Genomic DNA, 23079 nt, shown 5'->3' with positions numbered 1-23079 from the left:
CGGTTCAAATACGATGCCTCGCATTAGGCCTAACGTCCGGCGGCTGTGTTGTCTGGCCATTTGCTTCATCCTCATCCAGGTCTACATCCTAAAACCGACACAGCTGAGGAAAAGCTCACCGCTAGACTTGACCCTTGCTTCCACCACTTTCAAGCGGTTGTCCGAGGGTCACAGCACCGTCACAGCACCAAACGATCACGCTGGGCAACATGAAGCGAATCTCGTCATCGCTGACGTCATTGACCGACTGCACGCGATGACAAAGTAAGTCTTGGGGTAGCGGAACCATGACCCGTCCTTTCATAGTCAAATAAATGCAGTAAAATGACGAAAAGGAAAAAAAAACGAACATTAACTTTTGCCTATGCTTTCTTTCTTTCTTTATTTGGTGTTTAACGTCGTTTTCAACCACGAAGGTTATATCGCGACGGGGAAAGGGGGGGAGATGGGATAGAGCCACTTGTTAATTGTTTCTTGTTCACAAGAGCACTAATAAAAAAATTGCTCCAGGGGCTTGCAACGTAGTACAATTGCCTATGCTGGGGTGCGCGTGTCAAAACTACAAAATAATAGGCAAAAATACGGTACTTTTTCCCTGACACGGTGAACAGAGAGAGAGAGAGAGAGAGAGAGAGAGAGAGAGAGAGAGAGAGAGAGAGAGAGAGAGAGAGAGAGAGAGAGAGAGAGAGAGAGACGTAAGACATTTTATTTATTGAACACACGGTCCATTTCAAGGGTTGAGAGGGGGGTCATTTGTACAGGTCACATATTTCTATTCACGCTTATTCGAAAAACTCACACACACACACGCGCGCGCTCTCACACACACTCTGTCCATCCTAATCGCATGTTCAGGCAACCATTGCCAATATAGACAGCTACAACATCAAGATCATTCACTATATTAGTAAACATAGCTATCAAAAAGGTATTCCTGGTATATCATTTTACAAAAGTAACTTACCATATGCACATCAACAATAACTTCACAAAATGCTACATTATGAAGCCACATTCTCTCTCAAGCAAAATACAACAATGAACCAATGAGACAAACACGTCACCAAATCTCACACGCCCTAGCTTTCTACCCGAGACAAATGTACAACCATAATGAATGAATTAATAAGAAACACAAAACTTATTACCATTATCAAGCCTCACCTTATCATATATTGGGCCGCTAGACCAAAAATGTATCTCTTTTCTGGAAAACACTACATAAGAACCTGGCCACCTCTACCCCTCTTTATCTACTGAAATGACATGTCTAACATTGTTCATATCTTCACGAGTGGTTATTTCTCTTAATATTTGAACATCAAGTCTATATTCGCAATATCCTTTGCATGAAAACAATACATGTTTCTCGTCCTCCACATCCTTTTTGCATACCGGGCATAACAAAAGGTTTGGTACACCATTTTTTAGCGGCATTTATGAGTTTGTTGGTCAAATACCAAGCCGAAACTTGATATATGCGTCCCGAAAACAATGGAGCTAAATCTGGTCTGTATACTCTTCAGGGCCCGTATGCATGAACTAGAAGTAAGAAACACTGGAAGTAGAGGCCTCTTTTCGAAGTGGGAACTCCCGAAGTCAACTTTCTAACTGTTCACAATGCATGAACTGACTTGAACGCCAAAGTAGTGACAGCGAGAGTATTAAGGTCAAGGTCGGGGAAATTGGGGGAATCCCTACTAATACGCATGCGCACGTTTCTATCAACATTTCAGTCAACGAAAATGGCAAGGCACGTGTGCCGCTCAAAAAGAAAGTAGACACAGAGGGGCGTTCTGCGCCTTTTTCAGATGGTGAAATTGCTGTACTCTTGACAGAAGTGTTTTACGAAAGAACGGTTATTCTGTCCAAATTTCAGAACAGTCTAACTGTTAAACATAAAGACGCTGTCTGGTCCAAAATTGCCAAAGAAGTGTCGCTCTCTCTCTCTCTCTCTCTCTCTCTCTCTCTCTCTCTCTCTCTTACGACACACGCACACACAGACAAACGTACACTCATGCACATACTGACACTATGACACAAGTGACACTGACGGCACACATAAACACACACACACACCACACACTGCACACACACACACACGCGCGCACACATATACACACACACACGCACCCATACACGCACGCACACAGTCACAAACAAATAACCACACACTCACTCTCGATCTCTCTCACTTTCTCTCATTCTCAATCTACACTCATATACACACAGTGAAACTATGATGACACAAGTGACACGTCACACACACACACACACACACACACACACACACACACCAACACACACACATACACACACACACACACTCACACATACTCACCGTAGTGACACACATATACACACGCGCGTACAGTTGAAAGTCAAGACATGATATGATTTTTTCAAAGCATAGGAAGGTTTCTTTTGCAAATGAATAAAATTAACACAGAGGCAAAACCCGGTTTTTGCAGCCGGAATGCAATTGCGGAGGCTTAAAAAGGAAAAGATTAATAAAAAATATATAGCTCCCGGCGGAACTTGAACCCGGAGCAAATGAACGAGAGTCCGGAACCGTTACCACTGCACTATGTTACTCGTGCAGAATAGAGGCATGATGAAAAAAGGCATTCTGAGTTATTCAGTCGTGCTGGTTTGAAAGCTCGCCACCTTCGCCGAATGACTCGAGCACGTTTTTTTCGGTCAGTAACTGATCGAACTGTCGCTTTTGAGTCACTCTGTTTTAAGCATTTCACCTAAATTAAACAAGAATGTCACAGTCCGTGTCTATGGTGCAAGGTAGGAGACCGTCTCATTGTAGCCAAGTTACGACAGTTGCTCGATTGACGCATTTCACGTCTTCGATATTGTGTCTGAGATAATTTCCCAATCAGCTGCCTTTAAAAACGGAATGTCCTGCAATTGTAGTATGCGCTGGAGGTTTCTTTTGGATGGGTAAGGACCCTTGAGATGCGATATCGTCGTATAATTATGTCAAGCGAGAGGCCCTTGACATTGGAAGTGGGAACTTCGAAAGCAAAGTTGCCAGCTACTCGGTATGCACGAGCTAAATTGAACGCCGAAGTAGTGGCTTCGAGAGTTCTGAGGTCAAGGTCGAGAAAATTGGGGGAATCCCAATTAGTGCGCATGCGTTTGTAAACGGTAGGCTTGGTGACCAGAAGAAACAAATCTCATCGCGAGTTCGTAAATGGGCAAACGTTGATCGCGCTGTAGCTTTTACTATAATTGTTGTTTTTAACTGGTTGAACGAAAGCTGTGATAATTGTCCTTAAATAGAATGACTGTCTATAATAATGATTTCGTTGACCAGAATGTTGGGGACAATAAAAAAAGGTTGTTTATGTGGTAGCGAAGTCGGTTAACTTACAACTCTTTTTGTAGTGTTTTTTTTAATGATTGTGTATCGGTAAAACTGCTGGACAAAAATAGTTTGGTCAGAGCGAATGTTTGTGTTACTGGTAAATTTAAAAAGGCAGAACTCCCTTTTTTGGGAATCAAGATATATAAGGTGTAGTGAAAAGAAGATAAGTTCAGCGAATTTCATATTGTTTGAGAAAATGTGTGTCCGAATTTTTAAAACAGAAAAATTGTTGTACTTAGGTGTTTGTAAATTACGTTTGTCCTCGTTAATTGTGAAGAGGATGTATGTTTACATAAAGTTCAAAGTCAAGATTGGATTTTTGTAGCCTACGTGCGTGTGTGCATGTGTATTAGACATAATACATAGACATAGAACACTTTATTATCTCAATTACGATAAACTCGGGTGTGGTGAATCACAATAAACAGCATAAAACGTAAGAACATGAATAAAATATCAAGGCGCAAATATAGTCAGCTCATCATAGTGTGGGGAGTGGGTACACACACACACACACAAACACACACACACACACACACCGTCGAACACACACATAACGTCGAACACACACACACACACACACACACACACACACACACACACACACACCGTCGAACACACACACACCGTCGAACACACACATAACATCGAAAACACACACACACACACAAACACACACACACAAACACACACACACACGGCACGCGCGAACACGCAAACAAACGTATGAAGGAACAGACGCACAACTATACCCGCACGCACGCACACACAGGCAGACAGGCACTCGCACAAATACATACACACACACACATACACACACACACACACACACACACACACACACAGATAAATAAAGCAATGACAAAAACAATAGCAGAAACTTACACTTCAACACTCGAACACACACACACACACACACACACACACACGCACACAAACACACGCACGCACGCACACAAACACACACATACACACACATGCACACAACGACGCCCATTTTCATAGAAACACAGTAACCCCCTCGTATAAGCGGGAATGAAAGAGTGGTGGCCAATGACCCAGAACAAACAAAAGTCAAAGCTGGCAACTCAGGTTTGTATTCAGGGAAATTTGCACGAAATGCATGCAGAAGATACGACTTTTCCCTCTATTTTCTCTCTTTGGGAGCGTCAGCTCGGTTTGACATGAAAAACTGAAGAAAAGCCCTGCCTTTTTGCACTGAGAAACTGTGGAAGTAGCGTGTTTACTACTGGGTCTGGCTGTAGTACATTTACCCTCATTTACTTCCTCGTTAGCTTCCAAAGTAAACTCTTTTTTCGTCCCATGCATGCGAAAGTGAGGATGTACTTCCGATGTCACTCAAAACTTTAAAAGTAGTCGCAAAATACCCTGAGTTACTTCCTCGCTTTGCTTCGAGGTAAACCCTTTTTCCGGCCCATGCATACGAAAGTGAGGCAAGTACTTCCGATGTCACTCAAAACTTCGGGAGTTGTCGCGAACTTCCCCCATAAGCATACGGGCCCAGCTCGAATGTCCTGTTTGAAGAGCGCCTAAAACGTAAAACACTCTGAGTTCATGATACTGTCGTGCCAGTCTTGCTGGAAGCAATCCAACAATTGTTGTCTAAATATTGCTAAAAATCACTTCAAATCACCTACACCTTGTTGCAACCAGACATCTTTCTTTATTTGGTGTTTAACGTCGTTTTCAACCACGAAGGTTATATCGCGACGGGGAAAGGGGGGAGATGGGATAGAGCCACTTGTCAATTGTTTCTTGTTCACGAAAGCACTAATCAAAAATTTGCTCCAGGGGCTTGCAACGTAGTACAATATATTACCTTACTGGGAGAATGCAAGGTTCCAGTACAAAGGACTTAACATTTCTTGCTTGACTAAAATCTTTACCAAAATTGACTATATTCTAAACAAGAAACACTTAACAAGGGTAAAAGGAGAAACAGAATCCGTTAGTCGCCTCTTACGACATGCTGGGGAGCATCGGGTAATTTCTTCCCCCTAACCCGCGGGGGGAAGCGGACCATAATAGGCCAAATCAGGACCCCACAAGTTAATCACTACACATATTTAGATTAAGACAATTCTAATATACAAAATCACTAACGTCACCCGAAGGCCAAAAAAAAAGCCCTATATGTCAAACAAATTGAGTAGTTTTAAATTTCAAATCTTAAAATAAAGACCAGACTCCTTTAAAAACCCAAAAAGAGCTGTAGAGCTGACCTCTGTAAAAATACTTTTCAAGCTCGAGGTGCCAAAATACTTTTTTCGTTGATCATACAGATCAGCACACTCCGTGATAAAATGACTCACAGTAAAACCGGTATCACAGGCGTGGCACCATGGTGCCTCTTCTCTTTTAAGCAGATGAACGTGAGTTAGATAAGTGTGACCAGTATGTAACCTGGCCAAAACACTTTCTTCTTTTCTATTTGAAGCCACTAAAGGAAGTGGCTTTAACAGGTCAGGAAGAGTTTTATACAATTTGTTTTCCGTGCAGGTAGACCAACGGTCTTGCCAGAGTTTTAAGCTGTAACAAAGGGTCTTCCGACGTAAGTCAGTAAAAGGAACAGACTGCTCAGGGAGACGAGGAACCGCCAAATCTAGAGCATCCTTTGCTGCCTTGTCAGCAACCTCGTTGCCGTGTATGCCCATATGACTGGGCGCCCACATAAAATTGATAATCTTGCCTTCAGAAATAAGTTTACGTGTGAAGGTTAGTTAGTTAGTTTGCTGTTGCTTTTCGGGTCCAGCGGACCATAATTAATAGGCCAAATCAGGACCCCACAAGTTAATCATTACACATTTTTAGATTAAAACAGTTCTAATACATAAAATCCGTAACGTCACCCGAAGACAACAAAAAAGTCAAAGCAAGGCCCTATATGTCAAATAAATTAGGTAGTTTTAAAATTCAAATCTTAAAATAAAGACCAGACTCCTTTAAGAACCCAAAAAGAGCTGTAGAGCTGACCTCTGTAAAAACAAAAATTAAAATAAAAAAATAAAAAGTACTAGTTTAGGTTTTCCACTTCATACTCGCATGTACACTTTTTAATCTTAGTTCTTACATTTTGACACAGCAGCTACATTATTCTCGTTTGAAGCACTCGTCGGAAGTTTTTTTTGCTTGTCAGAGTTATTTTGATTTCCCTTTTCTTTTGTAAGATTGTAGAATATGGAACAGCTTTGATTCATGTTACGTTCTCCAACTTTGTAGACATTTTCTTTGTACCATCACCCGGCTACACGCTTTCAAAGAAGTGGAGATTTTCATGGCGCTTGACAAAAGACGCCTTTTGAAGCACAACCCAAATATGACGTATTTTAAAACCTCGTCATTTATGACGCAGTAACCTAATGACGTAATCTTTTAGAGGTTAGTTAGTTTAAATGGTTGGCCTTTCAAATAATACATTACTTTTCATGGTCAGTGGCCTGAGACTCAACCTTAGTGTAAATCTGTTTAACAGGCCAGACAAGAGTGGCAGCTACCTACTAATCGAGGACTTGTTGACGTCACAAGAACTGACGTCACAAGGAAAGCCTGACATCACATTGGCAACACAGTGTACGTCACACCACCTACACTACGTGGCTGAACTCAGCAAACAGTGGGAAGGACCATTGTCAGTCGCGGTGTTCACTTACGACGATGATTTTCACTTCGCAATCGCCTCCATGTTATACCTCCATCTCTGTGTTGCCTCTGTGGCTGAACACGTGACCTTTCACCTGGCCTTCCCCACAGAGCGTAGACCCGACATGTCCATCAAACTGCCTCTCATTCACAACCTGTGTTCTAACCCACCAGCAGCTGGACATATCTCACCTAAGAACTTTGTTATCGGCAGTGGAATAGAATACCCGGTGAACTTGCTGAGGAGCTTAGCGGTGAGTAGGGCCAGCACGACACACGTGTTTTGCTCTGATATAGACATGACGCCCTCCCAGAATCTTTGCTCCGGCTTCGTCCGCCTTATTGCCACAACGAACACGCTGTCCCAAACCTCCACCAAACTGGCCTACGTCGTGCCGGTATTCGAGTATAGCGGCAGCAGGGGGACTATTCCACTGAAAAAAAGCGCCCTGCTCGAGAAATGGCGAAGGCATGAGATTCGGCCGTTCTACCATAACACCTGCTCTCATTGTCAGTCTGCTACTGATTACTCCCGCTGGAGGGCGCTACCGTTGGACGACAAGATGGCGATGGCGTACAGAGTCCACTACCACCCAAATTACGAACCTTTCTACATCGCTCACCAGTCTTCCCTGCCACTGTACGATGAGAGGTTCAAGCAGTGGGGTCGCGACAGGCAAAGTCAGGTAAGTTGCCCACTAGTCTTCCCTGCCACTGTACGATGAGAGGTTCAAGCAGTGGGGTCGCGACAGGCAAAGTCAGGTAAGTTGCCCTGCCACTGTACGATGAGAGGTTCAAGCAGTGGGGTCGCGACAGGCAAAGTCAGGTAAGTTGCCCTGCCACTGTACGATGAGAGGTTCAAGCAGTGGGGTCGCGACAGGCAAAGTCAGGTAAGTTGCCCTGCCACTGTACGATGAGAGGTTCAAGCAGTGGGGACGCGACAGGCAAAGTCAGGTAAGTTGCCCTGCCACTGTACGATGAGAGGTTCAAGCAGTGGGGTCGCGACAGGCAAAGTCAGGTAAATTGCCCTGCCACTGTACGATGAGAGGTTCAAGCAGTGGGGTCGCGACAGGCAAAGTCAGGTAAGTTGCCCTGCCACTGTACGATGAGAGGTTCAAGCAGTGGGGTCGCGACAGGCAAAGTCAGGTAAGTTGCCCTGCCACTGTACGATGAGAGGTTCAAGCAGTGGGGTCGCGACAGGCAAAGTCAGGTAAGTTGCCCACTAGTCTTCCCTGCCACTGTACGATGAGAGGTTCAAGCAGTGGGGTCGCGACAGGCAGTCAGGTAAGTTGCCCACTAGTCTTCCCTGCCACTGTACGATGAGAGGTTCAAGCAGTGGGGTCACGACAGGCAAAGTCAGGTAAGTTGCCCACTAGTCTTCCCTGCCACTGTACGATGAGAGGTTCAAGCAGTGGGGTCGCGACAGGCAGAGTCAGTTAAGTTGCCCACTAGGATAGCTTCAAAGGCTTGACAACGTCAATTCTATGGGCCCCCGAGGTATGGGGCGGAGAAAAGATTATTTTGCCATGTTTCAACATTAAGCCACTAGTTGTTTTTTGTGTGTACTTTCAGGCGTTCGAGGTGCACGTTGCAGTAATGTATGAACATGTACATACCTGTGTGTGTGTGTGTGTGTGTGTGTGTGTGTGTGTGTGTGTGTGTGTGTGTGTGTGTGTGTGTGTGTGTGTGTGTGTGTGTGTGTGTGTGTGTGTGTGTGTGTGTGTGTGTGTTACACGACACTTGAGATTGCCACAAGTTCTCAAACGTCGTATAGTTGTGTTCGTGAGTCGCCTTATGGTGAGATATGTGCGCGTTATAAATTCTCGTATTATTATTATTACGTCGCCCGTCTTCGCAGCAGCAGACCTTTTTCGTATAACCTTTGCCCCCAGCGTTTCGACCAATCAGATTTTAGGGCACGGCAGCCTCTCTGTGATAACCGGAACTAGGGGGCAATAGGTGCCTGGCCTGAAATACCTCTTTCACTTTCGATGCTCGAAGATTACTTTGAGAAATTCTGCAAGAAAACGGATTATCTTGTTCAAAATCATGAACAAAAAGTCAAGGACATGCACGAAGGTATGGTTTGAAACGGCTATTGGTAGTATATGGACGAAAGACTTGGCGAACTTCCCCTGCATAAGCGAGGGTGCGTATCGCTAGCGCTACGTGTCATTTGTGCTGAGTGTCATTTGTCCTACGTGTCATTTGTGCTATGTGCCGCTATCGCCACGTTGATTGGTTCTACAAATAATTTGTCGATGAGTCGCTATCATTCGTTCATTATCACTACGTGTCGACAGCACTACATCTTTTAGCGCGACGTGTCATTATCGCTACGTGTCAATACCACTACTTACTGACGACTCTCTCTTTCTCATTTTTTGTTTGTGTGTGTATATATGTATGTCTGTGTATGTGTGTGCGTGTGTCTGTCTGTTTCAGTGTGTGTGTGTGTGTGTGTGTACCTGTGTGTGTATGTGTGTGTGACTCTATCTCTCTCTCTTGCTCACTCGCTCGCTCACTCACTCTGTCTCTCTCTCTGTCTGCCTCTCTCTCTCTCTCTCCTCTCTCTCTCTCTCTCTCTCTCTCTCTCTCTCTCTCTCTCTCTCTCTCGCTCTCTCGCTCTCTCTGAAGGAATATTTTGTTGTTCCTTTCAATTTGCCAGAGATTTGTAATTTTCGGAAGAAAGTCTCTGCATAATTTTCAGTTGTTTCTTTCGGATTTTCATCGTTTTAGAAAAAAAAGGGCTTTGTTTTTGACTAATTGTAGGACAGTGTTATTGCATATATTTGTAAATGGAAATATTGACACAAGGTATAATCGAGGATATTGAAACCTTTTCTTCTCTCCCAAATTCTTTTCTGAAATGAGAGGGGGAGAGAGAGAGAGGGGGTTGACAGACAGAAAAAGCGCGAGAAAGCAGAAGAGAGAGACAGTTAAAAGGGATGGAGGGTGCTTTTTATTTTATGGTTGGTTGGTTTTAGTTCTTAATGCACTTTTTTTGACAATAGTTTTCATTCGGTAAAAGCCAAATTCAATTGCCGCTCGCTCTCTCTCTCTCTTTCTCTCTCTCTCTTTACACACACACACACACACACCGCACACACACACACGCACAAACGCATACGTACACACGGTATCGTACACACAAACTCACACACAGAAAAACTTCCGTGTATGTATATACGGTTTGTTTATTTGTTGCTTAACGTCCAGCCGACTACGCAGAGCCATATCAGGACGAGGAAGGGGGGGATGAAGGGGGCCACTTGTCAAGCGATTCCTGTTTACAAATGCACTAACCCATTACTTGTGTCCCAGCAGGCTTTAGTAAAACTAAATTAATACCTACTGGAAGATTACCAGTTTCCAGTATGTTAAAATAGGCTTAACCTATCTACTGCTGGACTTACATCAGAACACTAACAGATTAAACTATACATGAATCGCGAGACAAGCGGCAAGAGAAGAGATTTTTGGAAAAAATACAGGTGAATGAGCAAGAAGGCAGAAAAAAGAAAAGAATTCATGAAGAAAAAGAGAGCATGACAGGAAAGAGGAACCAAAAATCTACCTAACAGCAAACTAGAAAGCTCCTGCGGTTCCAAAAACAGGAGGGGCCTTTAATTTCATAACCGCAGTGCCCCACGGTATATACGGTATCATGCGAGAGAGAGAGAGAGAGAGGTAGAGAGTGGGGAGGGGGAAATCCAAGATTAAGGGTGGGTACGAAGTCAACGTAGTTGGCATCGCTGATAGCCGTGCCATTGCCAGACACGAAGTGACTCGAGCAGACTTTTCAATGGCACGACAAACCCCTGTCGTCGGATTGCTTGCACCCATCGCGTCCTTCGCTGTTACGCCTTCGCACTTGCACCCATCGGAAAGCCATACAATGACAAATTCTGTCCACCGTATTTCTCTTTCTTCATTCCACTGTTGCACTTGCAGTTGCAAACACAACAGTTTGCCTCGTCGTCTCCGCACTTGACTTTGCACCAAGCCTTGTTGTCGATTTTTCCTTTTGCCCCCTAGTTCCGGTAGATCTGACAATAAACTTCACAGCGCATGCGCCAAAATTTAAGTGAAAAAGGTCTATTGAGTTCGAGGATTTATTTAGCATTCCATACATACACTGCCCAAAATAAGTCAAGGACCAAAAATCGAAACACAAATTACGCAAAAACCGATCAACCAAAAACATGGAACTTGTAATATGTTGTGGTCAGATTATTCATCAACAATCACGCCAAAGTGCATTGAATTCCATTCATAAACAATTGAGCTATTGTCTCTTAAGTGAAGGGTGGTCAAAATCAAAAGTCGCAAGTCTTTGCAGATTGTCAATTCCAATGTTTCACCGGTTCCCAAAGTTCAATAATGGGTATAACCCCCACGATTCTGGCGGCACTCGTTGCAGCGATCCCTCATTGAGTGGACAATGTTTGCCAGATTAGCCTGGGGGATGGCCTGCCACTCTTGCTGAAGAAGAACGAGCAGCTGTTGGAGGTTGCAGTTGGAGCATGATTCTCGCGAACACGACGGCCCAACATGTCCCACGCATGCTCGATAGGGTTCATGTCGGGACTGTTGATCTGTACCTGCTGCAGGAAGGCGTCAACAAGCCGTGCTCGATGTGGGGGAGCATTATTGTCCTGTAGCACTGCCCAATCTGACGCAGCGTGGGCAGGACTTGGGGCCTGAGGATCTGGTCCTTGCAGACAAGGGCATTCAAGTTAACCCGTACATGGTACAGTGGGGTCCTGTGGTGCTCGCTGATCCCAGCCCACACCATCACTGACCCTCCCTGGTAGGCTCTTCTCTCCCTCACGCATGCAGGGATCATGCGTTCTCCTGGAGGCCTCCAGACCCTGGTCCTGCCATCATCATGCTCCAGACTGAATTGAGATTCATCGGAAAACAGTACCTGGGCCCACTGCTGTCGATTCCATCTCAAATGGCGGGTGGACCAGGCCAGTCTTGCCATCATGTGACGTGGCGTCAGTAAAATGCGGCCAAGTTGACGCCTTGCGTGCAGCGTCTGGTCATGAAGGCGGTTGCGGACGGTCTGCTCGTTGATGTCAGTGTTGGTTGCCACCCTAAGCCTTCGTCTGATGGTGCTGGCAGTGGTCGTCCTGGTCTGCAACGCCTGGCGTGTGATGTAGCGGTCTTGACGTTGTGTGGTGCTTCGAGGGCGCCCAGACCGGGGTCTGGTTTCCACACTTCCAGTGGCCAGAAAGCGCTGCCGCAGCCTCGCGATGACGGAATGGGAGCAGCGAAGTCTTGCAGTAATCTCTCGGAGCCGGATACCCTCTTGAACCCAGGCTAGAGCTCGTCCGCGGTCGACAAGGTTCGGATGACGTCTTGGAGGCATGGTTGTTTGGTGGCCTGCTGTGATTTTGCCTGGGCTTATAAAGCATTTCTGGTGACGACAGTTCACTCTCAGAGGACCAATGGTTCACGTGAAAAAGATTGATGGGGAAAAATCACCTGTACTGAGCTCTGCAGGAGGGTTACTTTCACGTGCGTTTTTCGCAATATTGCGGATTCTTTGCTCGCCTGCACAGAGAAACAGGTAAAGTCCGAGTACCAGACCACAAAGCGTAGAGGGTCATTGTCGCCGATTGTTGTGATTTTTGCACAATCAACCTTGGGATCGAAAAATGGCTTTTGGTCCTTGACTTATTTTGAGCAGTGTACAACTGCACATCGTAGCAGAACTCAAAGTAGAAGCTTTTTTACATACAAATCGCGCTGGCCTATACAATAAATACTCAATCTCGAGAATATTCCAGACCGAACAGGATACAACTAAAATTAGATGAACTGCCCATGGCCTAGAATAGTGACGTTCTCAGTGACGTTCTCAGTGACGTTCTCTGTGACGTTCTCTGTGACGTACATCAAAAGCGCCGACGCACTTAATTCGAGCGAACGCCACGAACCCACGACTAAAAACAACGTGGTAAAGAACTTGTTTTGACAGGACTAGAAAGTTCACCTGCATTCTCGTCCAAACATAAATATTGTATTTACAAAATATAATATCGGTACTTTCCCACAAAGTACAAATAAGTCAACTACATGTAACACACAAAACTGAACCAAAGTTCAGCAACGGCAGCGTTTCCTAACAGTGTGTGTGTGTGTGTGTGTGTTTGTGTATGTGTGTGTGTGTGTGTGTGTGTGTGTGTGTGTGTGTGTGTGTACGTTGTGTGCGATCAAATTGTGAACATAATAACTGTGTGTACGTTGTGTGTGGGCAAATTGTGAACATGTAAATAACTGTGTGTGCGCGTGTTTGTGTGTCTGCGTGCGTCCATGTGCGCGCGTGTCTGTGTATATATATGTGTGTGTGTGTGTGTGTGTGTGTGTGTGTGTGTGTGTGTGTGTGTGTGTGTGTGTGTGTTAGAAAACGCTGCCGTTGCTGAACTTTGGTTCAGTTTTGTGTGTTGCATGTAGTTGACTTATTTGTACTTTGTGGGAAAGTACCGATATTATATTTATATATAATCTCAAGTGTCGTGTAACAGTGTGTGTGTGGGTGTGTGTGGGTGTGTGTGTGTGTGTGTGTGTGTGTGTGTGTGTGTGTGTGAGTGTTTGTGTGTGTGTTTGTGTATGTGTATTCCAGGCGTGTGAGATGCACGTGGCGGGCTACCAGCTGGGGGTCCTCAACAACGCCTTCCTTGTGCACGACGGATTCAAGAACGTCACGCAGCGTCACGCCACATGGCAGCAGGAGATCAGCAAAAACGCTATCCTGTACCGGCAATTACAACAAGAGCTGAAGACTAAATACCCAGGGGTCGACAGAAATTGTACCTAGCGTGATGTCCGACATCGCTGGGTGTGCACAAAACGCACAATATCCAAATTCAAAAACACAGACCGTCAATTTTGAGGGGTATCACGACAAAAAGCGCTGTATTTTAGCAATAATTTAGTGGATTCTTTCTTTCTTTTTTGGTGTTTAACTTCGTTTTCAACCACCAAGGTTATATCGCGACGGGGAAAGGGAGATGGGATAGAGCCACTTTGTTCACAAACGCACTAATAAAAAAAATTGCTCCAGGGGCTTGCAACGTAGTACAATATATTACCTTACTGGGAGAATGCAAGTTTCCAGTACAAAGGACTTAACATTTCGGTATTTCGTGGGCATCGGTCAAAAGGTCACTTCAGCATGTGCTGTCAAAACAACGATGGTGGAGGCAAATGGCCTATTTTAACAGGATGTTTGAAGATTTGCTTTTTCAATTTTGTTTGAGACAAGAAGTTGGAAAATAGTTTTACTGTATGTTTCTTTGTCACCTGGGGCAAAGTTATTCAATCGTCGCTATACGTTTGTTGGAAGCTATAATACAAAGGTTAAATTGGCAGCTTTCTTAATTTCTGTTAGAAACAAAAGTATATTTTTCGTTTGTTGCAATTGAAAAAGCATAGACCTTACTAAAGATGCTGCTAGTTTTAATTTTGTTTGTTTGTTTATTTGTTGCTTAACGTCCAGCCGACTACGCAGAGCCATATCAGGACGAGGAAGGGGGGGGATGAAGGGGGCCACTTGTCAAGCGATTCCTGTTTACAAATGCACTAACCCATTACTTGTGTCCCAGCAGGCTTTAGTAAAACTAAATTAATACCTACTGGAAGATTACCAGTTTCCAGTATGTTAAAATAGGCTTAACCTATCTACTGCTGGACTTACATCAGAACACTAACAGATTAAACTATACATGAATCGCGAGACAAGCGGCAAGAGAAGAGATTTTTGGAAAAAATACAGGTGAATGAGCAAGAAGGCAGAAAAAAGAAAAGAATTCATGAAGAAAAAGAGAGCATGACAGGAAAGAGGAACCAAAAATCTACCCAACAGAAAAATAGAAAGCTCCTGCGGTTCCAAAAACAGGAGGGGCCTTTAATTTCATAACCGCAGTGCCCCACTGCGGGACTAGTTTTAATTGTGTGGACTATTCAGTGGAGTGTTTTAAATAATCTATATATATATATATATGCCAATTCTCATGCCTCACAGTATCTTAAAGGCTTACTAACTCGCTCCCGTGTTTACGATGTGTAGTTTGCCCACAATCGATGTCAAATGCATCATAAGGCCATATAATGACGATATGTCGCAATGCGCGGACCATATACATGCATTACAGCTTGTTCTCGCCTCTGAAAAAGTGAGGATGTCAACAAAGACGCGGAGTTATTTCCCTTGCGTCAACGTTACCTCTGTTGGCAAATCTATAAATAGGACGATCTAGATCAAAATAAAAATTCAAATATCTCAACATTTAAGGGGTCCTAGACCACAATATCTTGCAGGGAACTTAATTTAGCATGTCTCCAGCTGTGGGTAAAGCAATTAGCGTGAATAGTCATCAGCTTTCTATGCCTTTAACATTGGTTTATTTTCCATGTTACAAATATGTAATCATATGACTCGAGACTACCTTACTGTGTTATATTGCATTATTATAATGAACGTATTAGGCCCACTTATAAGTTTAAAGAAAGTCAAAGCCGTGTATTGTTCCTTTCAGAACAATGTTATACATCGGGTGGGCATTATGTGTTTTCATTATTTTTAATCATGAGCACACTGGTTGTTGTGTTTCATATTTAATTATCTATTTAGAGTGTGTTTGATTTAGCTTAATTTGAATTTTGTTGGACATTGGTCAAACGTTCAGTTTATTATGCGCGGCCAGAACAATGATGGTGGAGGCAATGGCCTATTTTTCAACAGGTTGTTTGAAGGTTTTGTTTGAGAGAAATAAATCTGCCCAACATGACAAAGAAACAAGTCGCGTAAGGCGAAATTACTACATTAAGTCAAGCTGTGGAATTCACAGAATGAAACTGAACGTAGTCCGCCGCTAGTGCAAAAGGCAGTGAAAGTGACGAGCCTGTTTGGCGCGGTAGCGATTGCGCTGTGCTTCATAGCACGCTTTACTGTACCTCTCTTCGTTTTAACTTTCTGAGCGTGTTTTTAATCCAAACATATATCTATATGTTTTTGGAATCAGGAACCGACAAGGAATAAGATGAAATAGTTTTAAAACGATTTCGGAAATTTAATTGATCATAATTTTTTTTTTTTCAGAGCTTGTTTTTAATTCAAATATAACATATGTATATGTTTTTGGAATCAGAAAATGACGAAGAATAAGATAAAATTGTTTTTGGATCGTTTAATAAAAAAATAATTTTAATTACAAGTTTCCGATTTTTAATGACCAAACTCACTCAGTTTTTAAGCCACCAAGCTGAAATGCAACACCAAACCCCGGCCTTCGTCGAAGATTGCTTTGCCAAAATTTCCATCAATTGAATTGAAAAATGAGGGTGTGACAGTGCCGCCTCAACTTTTACAAAAAGCCGGATATGACGTCAAAGGTATTTATCGAAAAAATGAGAAAAAAAATGTCCGGGGATATCATACCCAGGAACTCTCATGTCAAATTTCATAAAGATCGGCCCAGTAGTTTAGTCTGAATCGCTCTACACACACACACACACAGACAGACAGACACACACACACACACCACGACCCTCGTCTCGATTCCCCCCTCTATGTTAAAACATTTAGTCAAAACTTAACTAAATGTAAAAAAGACAGTTATTCAATCGTTGTTATATGTTTAAGTTCACTGATTTCTTAAATCTAATGTAAGCGCTGTTTAAGAGGTTTTGAAGGTACAAAATACACTTTTTTCTCTGTTCTTTTTAACAAGATATTCAGATTTGTTTTTCTTCTTTATTTTAGTTTGAGACGAAAAGTTGTACATGCATTCTATTTCCTGTTCCTTTGTCAACTGGGGAAACATTCAATCACTGTTACAGCCTGGTTATAAGCTATAACAGTATAAGTATAATTATACAAAGGATAAATTCACTGCTTTTTAAATGTCTGCAAAAAGCAAATGTCACCGTTTTGTTGCATGCCATTGAAAAGGAATAAAAACTACCAAACGTTATTTTACAAAACATGCTTATTGTTATGATTCGACTGATTGTGTTTGTATGTGGATGTGTGATCACAGGATTGCAGATTGCATGGACATAATCACCACAGGGAAAATCATTCAAATCCTTACTCCGAACAAGTTAACAAAAAGCTATTATTGTCTCAAGAAGAGAAATTGTTTTTACAACTGAACACACAGACTGTAAAATGCATGTGTATACAAAAGCAATTATGCTAAACAAGCCCATCATTAAATGAATGGAAGTCAAAGTAAATAAAATTCAATTTCAAATGTGAAGGTATCTTAAAATGTCGAACAAACGCAAGGGAACTGAGCGCCATCTTGAAAATACCTTTTATTACAAGAAGGAAAAAAAACGTAACTGACAGACTGATTGTATAACACTTATAGTATCCACCACCTTCAAATATGATCATTGAACTTCATTTTAAAAAGCTTCATGATTATGCACTGCAAAGTAAGCTACACGTTTTGTTTAGCTGTTTCATACACATAAAAAAAGGCTTTGTGATTCTTTGGTCAAAGTGCCAATAGAAGCTTTTGAAAGGAGCAAGTTAAAATGAAAGGCACACTACCTTATATCATATATATACAATATCACACTACCACAGAAAGTCAATACAATGCATACCCAGGTCAGAACAACGTTGTGTGTATCATCTTTGTCAACACAATGCCGGCGGTGTTTCAGTTTATTGAAATATTGCGTGTATGTGAGTGTAATTATGCACATTCACTTTTGGCCAATTTAAATGAGCTTGATGTGGAATTTTGTTATCTATTGGTCAAACGGTCATTTCAACTGGCACTGTCAAAACAACGATGGGACCGGCCAATAGTCAAAATAACGAGGGGAAAACATGTATACCCAGGACAAAACAACGTTCACACAACTTGTGTGGTGTGTATAATCTTTGTCAACACAATGCCGACGGTGTTTCACGTTTATTGAAATATTAAGTGTATGTGAGTGTAATTATGCACATTCACTTTTGGCCAATTTAAATAAGCTTGATGTGGAATTTCTTATCTATTGGTCAAACGGTCACTTCAGCAGGCACTGTCAAAACAACGATGGGGCCGGCGAATGGTCACAATAACGAGGGGAAAACGTGAGTGAGTGAGTGAGTGAGTGAGTGAGTGAGTGAGTGAGTGAGTGAGTGAGTGAGTGTGTGTGACGGATGAGTTTGTGTTACTGTTTGTTGATTTCTTACGGGAGCCTTGAAGGCTTCGCCTCTTTTCTCTCTGGTTTTGATTTTTTTTTTTTAAGTTTCCTCCTGTGTTTTAAATAAAGTTCTTCTCAAACCCAAACCTGTAAATCTGAAGCATATTTCAATTAGTCTGACTTGCATGCAAAGTTGCAAGTTGTATCATGTTATTTTGAAGTAAACGTTTTTTTTTTTTTTTTACAGTGATTCTCAAAGGTCTCATCACTTTCTTTATTTGGTGTTAAACGTCGTTTTCAACCACGAAGGTTATATCGCGACGGGTCTCATCACTGGTCCATATTACGCGACCAGGCCCCTAATATGGACCAGTTGTGAATTTTTTCTGTATTTGATTTTTAGTGAATGAAAGAAAAAGCTATTTCTAATTAGTCGTCAAGATTTACGAAAGAGAGAACAACTACCAAACACAAAATGAAACTGCTTTGCAAGAGAAAAATGCAGTTAGTAGCTTGGAAAAAAAAGTGGTCCATATTAGGGTCCCTTCCTCTATTAGGATGCAATATAATATGTTTTACTTACTTCCAATTATAGTTGTATTTTATGCCTTGCATATTTTCAAATGATTTGAATGAAACACCCAAAGGGGCAACTTTGCAGATAATATTTTGAAGAAACAAAAGTACGTCATCACTACATAAACACGAACAACGTGACGTCATTTTAAATGACGTCAAAATATGTATGATTACCTTACCTTTCCAATGATATGCTGTTGAAGAATGTTAGACAAGCGGTTCAACTTCTATGTCCGTTTAATGAACCCAACCCTCTAAACAGGAATAGTAAGCACAAAGAAGGAAAATACGCACACAAAACCACGTTTTTCTCAAAAGCGGTATAACGAATAGCCCCAGGACTCTAGATTTAGAATTATATTGTTAAAATCTGTCAAAAAAGTGTGGTAGCAACCCCAACCCCGTCGGGTTGACCCAAGTGGTCTCTGGCCGACAGACTACAGTGAGTGCAATGGTGATCAGAACACCACAAATCCGAGCATGGTTAAAAGTTAGGAATGTTCAGGACCAGACAACTCTGGCCTCTTAGTCTCAAGGCATAGTTTATTTCCCTATTTTCCGTACAAGGACGAAAAATATCGTTGATCACCAAGGCAGAACAAGGGGATTTTGTTTCGTCCTCTTCGCCGACAAGGATGCTATTTGATTATAAGGGGCAGGTGATGGTTATTGTTTATCGTCTCTTCAGCACGTTATGCTATTCGAGACCGAGGAATAGGTCAAGATGGCGATGAGTTATATAATATAATCTTTTTTATTTCTTGTTTCTTCAAATGATGCTGATGTCCCACCAGTGTTTGACTAACAGGGTTGGTTGGTAAATATTGTTTATCGTCTGTCAGTAGTTAATGATTCATAGATTTGAAAATCGGAAAACAATTTCATAAATAGTTTGAAAATTTAGGTCTTTTATAAATATATAGTGACGCTGGTGTGTTGGGGCGAAATGTAGTTGTGTAGAAAGCAGAGACGCCTCTTGCAGACATAGTTGCAAGTAGGCGGGCGTATGGAAGTGTTTTGCCACACTTTCTCAAGACTCGCTGGGAGGAAATAGCCCAACACTGATTGTGGCACTCTTTCTTTCGTAAAATTTCTTTCTTTTTTTCTATTTGAGCCTTGACATTGGGGTAATCTAGTCACCTGCAGGCAGTGCAGTCAAAGAACTACCACCAGCGAGAGCTTCTCTCAACTGAGCCTTGACATTGCGGTAATCAGTCACCTGCAGGCAGTGCAGTCAAAGAACCACCACCAGCGAGAGCTTCTCTCAACTGAGCCTTGACATTGGGGTAATTGCATGGTCACCTGCAAGCAGTTTTTTGTTTTGTTTGTTTGCTTAACGCCCAGCCGACCACGAAGGGCCATATCAGGGCGGTGCTGCTTTGACAACGTGCGCCACACACAAGACAGAAGTCGCAGCACAGGCTTCATGTCTCACCCAGTCACATTATTCTGACACCGGACCAACCAGTCCTACAGTCCTAGCACTCACCCCATAATGCCCGACGCCAGGCGGAGCAGCCACTAGATTGCCAATTTTAAAGTCTTAGGTATGACCCGGCCGGGGTTCGAACCCACGACCTCCCGATCACAGGGCGGACGCCTTACCACTAGGCCACCGTGCCGGTCCTGCAAGCAGTGCAGTCAAAGAACTGCCAACAGCGAGAGCTTCACTCAACTGAGCCTTGGCATTGGGGTTAGTTAGTTAGTTAGTTAGCTGTTGCTTTTCGGGTCCAGCGGACCATAATAGGCCAAATCAGGACCCCACAAGTTAATCATTGCACATTTTTAGATTAAAACACTTCTAATACATAAAATCCGTAACGTCACCCGAAGGCAACCAAAAAGTCAAAGCAAAACCCTATATGTCAAATAAACTAGGTTGTTTTAAAATTCAAATCTTAAAATAAAGACCAGACTCTTTTAAAAACTAAAAAAGAGCTGAAGAGCTGACCTCTGTAAAAATACTTTTCAAGCTCGAGGTGCCAAAATACTTTTCTCGTTGATCATACAGATCAGCACACCCGGTGAGAAAATGACTCACAGTAAAACCAGTATCACAGGCGTGGCACCATGGTGCCTCTTCTCTTTTAAGCAGATGAACATGAGTGAGATAAGTGTGACCAGTATGTAACCTGGCCAAAACACTTTCTTCTTTTCTACTTGAAGCCACTAAAGGAAGTGGCTTTAAAAGGTCAGGAAGAGTTTTATACAATTTGTTTTCCGTGCAGGCAGACCAACGGTCTTGCCAGAGTTTTAAAGTGTCTTCCTACGCAAGTCAGTAAAAGGAACAGACTGCTCAGGGAGACGAGGAACCGCCAAATCTAGAGCATCCTTTGCTGCCTTGTCAGCAACCTCGTTGCCATTTATGCCCATATGACTGGGCGCCCACATAAAATTGATAATCTTGCCTTCAGAAATAAGCTTAGTATGAAGGTCGTGAATGTCGACTAAAAAAGGATGAGTAAACTTTCTGGTGGATATCGCTTCAAGAGCTGAAAGCGAATCAGATACAATCAAAAAAGACTGATGTCTGGATTGATAAATTAATTTTAATGCCAAAATGATGGCCCTAAGTTCCGCCGAATACACCGACGAACCATTAGGGATCCGGAGTTGAAGTGGTTGATGTAATTTCTTGTTAGAAACTGCTGCCGCAGCAGCTGAATCATCTTTGAGAGAGCCGTCAGTAAAAATAAATTCATACTCTGTGTACTTTGAGCACTGTTCAAGAAACAGCTGCCTAAAGACAGAGTCCGAGGTTTCATTCTTCTTGAAAGAAGTTAGGGAAAAATTGACGGTTGGGTTTTCCAACTGCCAGGGTGGAGTGTTTGTTGTCAAAGGATCGTCACAGACGGAATCAATATCTATAACAGCCCTTTCACATTCAGAAAGCATACGTATGCCGAAAGTTGGTATTTCAGTAGGTTTGGCTAAAAATTTGTCCTTCAGAATGGGATTAATAACACATTCATGAGCAGGGTTTTCGGGGTTTGCCTTTAGCTTAAGGTAGTAGTTCATGGAAAGCCGGAGTCTGCGGATCTCCAGAGGAGGTTCTCGCGACTCGGCATACAAACTATCCACTGGTGTTGTGCGAAAAGCACCCAAACAAACTCTCAGACCCTGATGATGGATGGGATCTAAGGCCTTGAGGACATTTCTCTTTGCAGAACCATAAACAATACAACCGTAGTCCAGCTGTGGACGGACAAGAGACCGATACAGACGTAACAATGTTGCTCTATCAGCCCCCCAATCCGTGTGACTAATAACTTTGAGAACGTTGAGACCCTTTTGACATTTGGTTCTTAAATACTTGATGTGGGGTAAAAAAGTAAGGTTGCTGTCAAAAATCAGACCAAGAAATTTGACTTGTTTAGAAACTTTAATCTTATGGTTGTTTATGAAAAGAGAAGGCTGAAGAACTTGATGTTTTTTCCTGTGGAAATGAATACATTCGGTTTTAGCCAGGGAAAATTTGAACCCATTCTCTTGAACCCATTTTTGAATTTTGGAAATACACAGCTGAAGCTGCCGTTCAACCCCAGCTAATGTTCTTCCCTTGGCAGAAATTTGAAAATCATCAACAAAAAGAGATTTGTCTATGCCAGACTGGACGTGTTTGATGATGTTATTGATTTTAATGTTAAAAAGTAACGGTGATAAAATACTCCCTTGAGGAACTCCCATCTCCTGTTCAAAAGAATCGGAGAAAGTAGAACCTACTCGGACCTTAAACTCCCTTTCGGCAAGAAAATTTGAAATAAAAATGGGAAGATTCCCATCAAACCCTAAGGTTTTAAGATCTGATAAAATACCATGCTTCCACGTTGTGTCATACGCCTTTTCCAAATCGAACAAGACGGACACAACGTGCTCTCCGCTTACCAGAGCGTTACGAACAAACGATTCAAAACGAATCAAATGATCCGTTGTACTCTTATGTTTTCGGAAACCGCACTGGACTATGTCCAAAGCGTCGATCCTTTCCAAGTGCCACAGTAACCGCTCATGCACCAGTCTCTCCATCGTCTTACAAAGACAGCTGGTTAAGGCAATCGGCCGATAATTATTTGGATCCGAATGATCCTTTCCGGGTTTCGGAATGGGAATAATTATGGCCTTTCGCCAGTCAGGAGGAAAAGTTCCAGTAGACTGGCATTGGGGTAATCAGTGTGTTTAAGTTCTCAGTGTGACGAGTTGTGTAAGCGTGTGCTCTGCATGAGGAGTGAACTGCTTGCTATGACGGAAGTGACGTCAGTGGTTGTCGCAGTGCTGTGCATGCTGGGACAGGTGGCAGG

General features: G+C 42.7%; 2 protein-coding genes across 4 annotated transcripts in view; both read left to right on the top strand.

The window, feature by feature from the left end:
- Positions 1-18191, top strand: part of LOC138980533 (calmodulin-beta-like) — a 118364-nt gene extending 100173 nt beyond the window's left edge. For all 3 annotated transcript variants that reach the window (XM_070353428.1, XM_070353430.1, XM_070353429.1), the window contains one exon: positions 18155-18191. The gene's annotated coding sequence lies outside the window, so the exon portion shown is untranslated. The remainder of the gene's footprint in view (positions 1-18154) is intronic.
- On the top strand, positions 14-11569 carry LOC138979584 (beta-1,4-glucuronyltransferase 1-like). The gene is made up of 3 exons (XM_070352295.1): positions 14-264; positions 6873-7725; positions 11495-11569. Exons 1-3 carry the CDS (start codon positions 14-16, stop codon positions 11567-11569), a joined length of 1179 nt encoding a protein of 392 aa, XP_070208396.1.
- Positions 18192-23079: the final 4888 nt, after the last annotated feature.

The sequence above is a fragment of the Littorina saxatilis genome, linkage group LG11 (assembly GCF_037325665.1).
Source record: "Littorina saxatilis isolate snail1 linkage group LG11, US_GU_Lsax_2.0, whole genome shotgun sequence".
NCBI lineage: Eukaryota > Metazoa > Mollusca > Gastropoda > Littorinimorpha > Littorinidae > Littorina > Littorina saxatilis.
The sequence above is the reverse complement of the archived record's forward strand: the minus strand, read 5'-3'. Positions and strand labels throughout refer to the sequence as shown.

Coding starts and splice junctions, on each gene's coding strand:
- LOC138979584 (XM_070352295.1), top strand. CDS start 14: ATGCCTCGCATTAGGCCTAACGTCCGGCGGCTGTGTTGTCTGGCCATT. Junction 265..6,872: donor CGACTGCACGCGATGACAAA/GTAAGTCTTGGG, acceptor TCTGTTTAACAG/GCCAGACAAGAGTGGCAGCT. Junction 7,726..11,494: donor GTCGCGACAGGCAAAGTCAG/GTAAGTTGCCCA, acceptor AATGTTTGCCAG/ATTAGCCTGGGGGATGGCCT.